The sequence below is a fragment of the Chionomys nivalis genome, chromosome 3, assembly GCF_950005125.1.
Source record: "Chionomys nivalis chromosome 3, mChiNiv1.1, whole genome shotgun sequence".
Classification (NCBI taxonomy): domain Eukaryota; kingdom Metazoa; phylum Chordata; class Mammalia; order Rodentia; family Cricetidae; genus Chionomys; species Chionomys nivalis.
In genome coordinates this window covers 92,861,799-92,869,288 of record NC_080088.1, presented here as the reverse complement: position 1 = coordinate 92,869,288, position 7,490 = coordinate 92,861,799, and the positions used below count along the sequence as shown (strand labels likewise).

General features: G+C 47.0%; 1 protein-coding gene across 1 annotated transcript in view; it reads left to right on the top strand.

Annotated features, from left to right (window-relative positions):
- The first annotated feature begins 527 nt into the window (after positions 1 to 527).
- LOC130871985 (kinesin-like protein KIF19) overlaps positions 528 to 7,490 on the top strand; it is a 46,735-nt gene continuing 39,772 nt past the window's right edge. Inside the window, exons 1-2 of the mRNA XM_057765770.1 lie at positions 528 to 614; positions 1,323 to 1,403. Coding sequence (XP_057621753.1) covers positions 528 to 614; positions 1,323 to 1,403 — 168 coding nt within the window. The remainder of the gene's footprint in view (positions 615 to 1,322; positions 1,404 to 7,490) is intronic.

The following is a 7,490-nucleotide window of genomic DNA, read 5'->3' as shown; positions in this document are numbered from 1 at the left end:
TGAAGACTGGAAATTCACCAGAAATTGGTCATCCATGAAAGACCCTGGCAAGGTTACTGACAGCTGAAATTGGCTTATTTGGTTTCCGCTGTTGCTGTTTAATCCCCTTGAGTGGGAAGCCACAAACGCTGACCTGCTGCCTTGAGGTAGCCCCTGTGTTGGGTGACCATTGCTCCTGGGCGCCACACTGCAGGGTTCTGTAAAGTGGACTTATCCTTAGACCAGAGGCTTCTGTGGCATAAGAGGAACATAGAGACGATGAATAGTGTTCTTGTCATGGTCCACATCATGATGCTATCTGTGAGGTCTGTCTGACTACTTGAAGTACCCAAACCATGAGGGCTCTCAGGTAGGGGTGACACCAGGTTAGTAAATGAGCTCAATGCTGGCCCAGCTCCACCTCTGGGGACTCAGCTGATGTCACCAGAGTGAGCCTGGGGAGCAGGGCGGGGCTGATCTGGGAAGATCTCCTTGCCTCCGACTCTGCTAGGTTAGCTGAGGGCCCTCCAGGAGTTCTGACTTGTAGCATGCCCTCCCACCAGACCACAGACCCCTCTCCAGTTCGGGGCAGCCCAGCCCTGAGGGAGATGGAACCCAAGGATCAGCAGCTTATGGTGAGTACCCTCACTCATGTCCACTGCTAACTCCAGCCCCTTCCTGCCTCTACCCCTGCCAAGAAACCTTAAACCCTTTACTTGCCATGGACCTGGTCTCGTGAGCCCTTTAGGGACCAGTGTCCCATTCCTGGTTCCTACTTTCCTGGGACCCAGTGGTTCACATACATTCTCACCCTGATTCTCTAGACCCTTGTCCGATCCTCCGTCCTCAGAAAGCCTGGGGTTTGGACTATGACCCTAGCTGTGGGGCAGCCCTCATCCTGACCCCCTTGTCAGGCTACTTGTCCTATTTGGCCTTGGGATGAGCTGCATTAGAACCCCACTAGCTCCTGTGACTGGTTAAGACAGAGACTGGCCCCTGTGACATCTAAATATACCTATCAAAGATACCCTTATACATAGGCTGGGCAGAATTGAGGGACATGCAAAACCCAGGTTCCCTCTCTTGAATGCTCATAGAGGACTGGACTGGAAAATGCGGGTGTGTTTTCTTTCTGATCACAGTTAAGACAGACAGTTGTGTGACCTTGGGCAAGCTGTTCCTCTGTTCCATGACAATGATGTCACCACCAGTTCCTCAGAGCCTTTCTGGGAGGCAGGAACAGCTCCATGCAATTAGGGTCTAGGTTTGAGTGAGGGTAAGGCAGGTGGATGGAAAATGGAGTCCCGCTGAGGGTCTTGGTGCTACCCGTGCCCTGTCCACAGGTGGCTCTTCGAATCCGCCCACTCAACAGTACAGAACTGGAGGAAGGAGCCACTGTCATTGCCCACAAAGTGGGGGACCAGGTGAGACTAGAGGACAGGAGGCATTCACTGAATCAAGAGGTACATCGGGGCAGAACTGAGCTGATAAGTACTTCCTACACAATTGTGTGTGTGTGTGTGTCAGAACAACTTGCTGGAGCTGGTGTGTGTGTGTCAGAGAAAAATTGCTGGAGCTGTTTCTCTTCCACCCATGTGTTTTAGGGATCAAACTTAAGTTTTCAGGTTTAACAGTAGTTAAACTAGCCATCTTGCAAGCCCCCCCCTTTTAAGATTTATTTATTACATATACAGTGTTCTGCTTGCTTGTATGTGTGCAGGCCAGAAGAGGGCACCAGATCTCATTACAGATGGTTGTGAACCACTATATGGTTGCTGGGAATTGAACTCAGGACCTCTGGAAGAGCAGGCAGTGTTCTTAACTGCTGAGCTATCCCTTCAGCCCTGTTCTTGGTTTTTGAGACACAGACTGTCATTGAGATCAAGGGCTCATTTATTAGATTTGGCTGGCTAGCCAGTGAACCCCGGGGATTTTCCTGCCTCTGCCTTCCATGCAGTGGGAGTAGAATTGTGTGCCACCATGCCCTGCTTTGGGGTATGTTCAGGTTCTGGGGATTGAGCTCATGTCCTTAAGCTTGCATGGCAACTACTTTACTGACTAGAGTTGTCTGCTTAGCTGGGTTTTTTGTTGTTGTTGTTGTTGTTTTGTTTTGTTTTTTAAATACTTTTTGAATCTCACTATCTAGCCCTGGTTTACCTGGTACTTCACTATGTATCCCAGGCAAGCCTTGCACTTGAACAATTCTCCTGCCTCAACCCCCCAATTTCCACTCATTAACAGAAACTGTGTGCATTCCGTGGGGCTGTCTGCTCCACAGAGGTCTGCTGAGACACCAAAGTGGGGACATAGGACAGACAGAATGTGAGGAGATTTTGTAGGCCACATTAGCATGCCAGGACTGATTTCAGAAACTTCAGGTGATTGCTGACTGCAGGGTGGAGCGCATGCTGCCATTACCAGGGACTTTTCTTCAGAGAAAGACTCAACACTCAGCTACCCACACCTTAGAAACTTTGCCTTTGGCTGTCACTTAGAAGGAATCTAAAGCCAGGCTTTGTGAGATGGACATATGTCCCTGTTGGTCACTAGTGAGATTAATGAGGTGGTCTGTGAGATGATTCTCAGGCAGGGTGTTTATATTCAAGCCAACAATCCAAAATGTGGGTAGACATCCATCCCTGCCAAGGGCTGCCCACTGGGGCTCAGAGCCCAGGGGAGGGGTGCATTGGCAAAGCTGCCTTTGGGGTGAATCAGCACTGAGGTCATGGACTGCTTAACAGTGCACACCAGGTGTCAGTGTTCAGACACAACAGTAAAGTCATATGTCACCTGCGAAGATGGGTTGAGTAGGGAGGGCAGGGCCGGTGCTTCAGATGTGTATGTGTGTGACCGTGTGCAGTGCAGAGGACAGCACATGGGGCTGGAGAGATAGCAAGGTTAGTACATTTAGAGTTTCCCAGAACTACAGACCTTGATGGATTAGGCCTTTGTTTTAGTTTTGGCGGGTAGTGCTGACTACATGCTGAGTTTTTTTTTTTTTTTTTAAATATTTATTTATTTATTTATTATGTATACAATGTTTTGTCTGTGTGTATGCCTGCAGGTCACAAGAGGGCACCAGACCCCATTACAGATGGTTGTGAGCCACCATATGGTTGCTGGGAATTGAACTCAGGACCTTTGGGAGAGCAGGCAATGCTCTTAACCTCTGAGCCATCTCTCCAGCCCCCTACATGCTGAGTTTTATGGCCTGAATGGTACTCCCATTATGGTGCCAGTTGTACTAAGGTCTGGTGTACTGTTTTACTCCCCTGGGCTCCGACTAGACATTTCTCTGAAGCATTTGGAGGTACAACACCCTTCCCTACCCAAACATTCCATCATAGACCTCTTTAAAACAGAAACATTCTCATCTGGATGTGGTTGGTTGCTTGTGCCTGTAATCTGGCTGATCAGAGCAGGAGGATCATGAATTCAGTCCCAGCACTCAGGAGGCAGAAGCAAACCTCAAACTCAAAGTCTGAGATCTACAGAGTAAGTTTCAGGACAGCCAGGACTACACAGAGAACCCTTCTCTCAAAACAAGTAAAAATGAAAGAAACAACAACAGCAGCAGCAAAACAAAAAGCCAGGAACATTCTTGCCATATCCAGCATGCTCTGGGGATGAACCTGACTCCAACAGTGAGACAATGAAGACAAACACATAAACTGGGTCAGGAGGCTTGGCTCTCGCATGCCGGAGCTGAAGCCCCTCAGAAGCTCAGTGTGTTTATGTTTTACAGATGAACAAGGGGGCAGGGAGCCTCTGTAGCGAGCAGTCTTCAGCCATAAAACATCTAGGGGGAGAAATCTATGATAGGCATTGTCTGCACACACTGGTAGCATTTGCATTTGGACCAGAGGAAGGCTTTGTAATCTCTCTGATCCTCACTCAGGAAAGGCTTTGTCACTCCCATGGGGCTGAGGCACTGGGGTCCTGGGCATGGCTGTGTCCATGTTATCAGCACACATGGATTGGTGACTTCACACGCTTTTTACGCATCCTGGCATCTGACTTCAACAAGGAAATCAGGAAGTTGATCCAGCATCATCTAACTGTAGTGATGAGACAAGCAGGCCTGCTTTTCGTCTCCCACATGGTTAGCTTTACACCCGAAATAACAACACACAAATTGTATTCTTTTAAACACTGCCTGGCCCATTATTTCTAGCCTCTTATTGGCTAACTCTCACATTTCTAATAATCTGTGTAGCACAACGAGGTGGTGGCTTACTGGGAAAGATTCAGCATGTCTGACTCGGCGGCTGGCTCCATGGCATCTGACCTCACTTCCTTCTACCCAGCATCCTGTTCTGTTTACTCTGCCTACCTAATCTGTCCTATCAAAGGGCCAAGGCAGTTTCTTTATTAACCAATGAAAGTAACACATAGACCCTCCTCCATCATCTAACTTTGTAGACACATTCAAAATTCTGCTTTTCCCCATAATGTCCTTTTTTTCTCACACAATCTTACTTGTTAAAGATTTTATTGTTACCATTATTATTTTATTTTGACTTTTCGAGACAGGGTTTCTCCATGTAGCCCTGGCTGTCCTTGAACTCACTTTGTAGACCAGGCTGGCCTCAAACTCACAGAGATCCTCCTACTTTTTCCTCCCCAGTGCTGGGATTAAAGGTGTGTGCCACCAGTGCTCAGCTCTCCCAGGTGTTTTAAAGTTGTTATAGATGGAGGCTGGAGAGATGGCTCAGCAGTTAAGAGCACTGACTGCTCTTCCAGAGGTCCTGAGTTCAATTCCCAGCAACCACATGGTGGCTCACAGCCATCTGTAATGAGATCTGGTGCCCTCTTCTGGCCAGCAAGCAGACAGATAGAACACTGTATACATTATAAATAAATAAATCTGTTAAAAAAAAAAAAACCCAAGTGTTTAAAAAAAAAAAGTTGTTATAGAGACCATTTCCTTGGTTGGGTTTATTCCAAAGATTTTTTTTTCTTTTTTCTTTTTTTTATTTTATTTATTTATTTAATTTTGTTTGTTTGTTTGTTTTTCGAGACAGGGTTTCTCTGTGGTTTTGGAGCCTGTCCTGGAACTAGCTCTTGTAGACCAGGCTGGTCTCGAACTCACAGAGATCCGCCTGCCTCTGCCTCCCAAGTGCTGGGATTAAAGGCGTGCGCCACCACCACCCGGCAGATTTTTTTTCTTGAGGCAGTTGTGAATGAGAGCATTTGTCTGATTTTGTCCTTAGATGGTTGTTTATAACACTGCTTCTCAACCTTCCTAATGTTGTGGCCCTCTAATACAATCCCTCATGTTTTGGTTCCCAGCCATAAAATTATTTTTGTTGCTATTTCATAGCTGCAGTTTTGCTACTGTTATGAATTACAATATAAATATCTGGTATTTCTGATGGTCTTAGGCGATCCCTGTGAAAGGATCATTTGACCTCCAAAGGGGTCTGGACCCACATGTTGAGAAACACTAATATATAAAAAGGCTACTAATTTATTATTGTTATTGTGTTATTGCTGTTGTGTGTGTCTGTGTGTGATGTATGTGGGCATGCATGTCACAGCATAGACATGGACAACTTTGTGGAGTAAATTCTATTCTTCCACCTTTACAAGGTATATTCTTCCCTCTTTTTTTTTTTTAAATATTTATTTATTATTGTACAGCATTCCTTCCATAAATGCCCGCAAGCCAGAAGGGGGCGTCAGGTCTCATTATAGATGGCTGTGAGCCACCATGTGGTTGCTGGAATTGAACTCAGGACCTCTGGAAGAGCAGTCAGTGCTCTTAACCACTGAGCCATCTCTCCAGCCCCTATTCTTCCCTCTTTTGATGCTGTGGTAACACACCATGGCCAAGCAGAGAGAACACATTGGCAACGGTGCATGACTGTGAAACCTCAAAACCAGCCCCCAGTGGCATACTTCCTCTAGCAAGGCCACACCTCCTAATCCTTCCCAAACAGCAGCACCCATTGGGGATCTGTGTTCAAGTAGCAGAGCCTGTGCAGGACATTTCTTTGAGACTACCACCCAACAGTCCCCTGGGGAGGGAATTTAGGTTTCCCCAAACTTGCATAGCAAACACCTTAATCTGCTGAGCCGTCTCACTGGTCCCAGCTACTTTGTTAACTTTGTATCCTGCCACTTTATGTCAATCCATTCTAAGATTCTTCTCTGGAGTGATTAAGGTCTCTTTGCATAGAATCATATCATTTGCAAATAAGGATAGTGTTCATTATAACAACAAAAGTATTTTTCTGAGGCCGACAAGATAGCTTGGCAGGGGAAGGTGCTGTGTGCAAGCCCAATGATATGAGTTTGATCCCCAGATACTACAAGGTCACAGGAGGACGCTAACTCCCCAAAGGTTGTCCCCACCATGGCATGCACACTCACAGATAGATAGATAGATAGATAGATAGATAGATAGATAGATAGATAGATAGATAGATAGATAGATAGATAAAACACATTTGTTTATGATCTAAGACCCAGTGCTACAGGTACCTTTTGAGTACTCAAGGGTCTGTGTATATGTTTTTTTATCAGCCTTTATGGCCCTTTTGAGCCGTCTCCGTGATTACTGTAACTTCACAAATGTGAAGACTGGGTGAGGCTTGAGAGACATCGCATCGTAGGATCCCACCAGAGTGAGCAGTAGAGCCAGACTGAGATTAGAAATCAAGTTCTGGAAAGTCCACTTCCCTGACACTCAATCCCACAGTCCCACCCAGAGCCTGTTGTTGAGAGGACCTTGGCTGGGGACCCATCTAAGTCCTCCTGCAGCCCCGGCCTGGCCCACGGTAGGTAGGCTGCCCTGCCACACAGCGTATCCCCAGGAGAAGAGAAAACAGAGAAAGTCAGCTTATGTCATGGAGCAAGCGCTGGCCAGAAGCCAGAAAGAAGCCCTGGCAGAGCCTGGCCTCCCAGGACTACGGTTTCCAAAGCTAAGAACACAGGAGGGGCGAGTAGTGATCACGTGACAGGACTCTCAGAACCACCCAGCTCTGCCTCCACCTTCTTGGTTCCTCTCTGGTGCTCTCCACCAGCCAGGTTGCATTTGGCCTCTACCCATTTCCCTGCCCCCCGTTGTCCCTGGGGCAGATTCCTTTAATCCCTTTGCCCCAAGGATCTTAACAGGTTTGCTTGATAATAGTGTATATGGGGACTGAGGGGCTCTAGGGACTGACAGGCTCTCAGAGAAATGGAGTTTAAAGGTGAGGGCTTTGGGACAGTGCCTTTATCTCCTTTGTCCTGTGGAGTGGCCAGCCCAGCACTCTACAGTTTCCATAGCCTCTTGCCTTCTCTGATGATATTAGTTCATAGGACAGTCTGTCACTATGGGGCCAGAATGGTGGTGACCTGTTATGTTGGGTGGGGTTGTTGAATCATGACAGGCTGTTTTCCTTGGGCTTGGGGTTGTCTGGGGCTTTTTTTTTAAAAAAAAAATGTTTTTTTGAGACAGGTTTTCTGTGTAGCCCTTTCTGTCCTGAAATGCATTTTGTAGGCCAGGCTGGCCTTGAACTCACAGA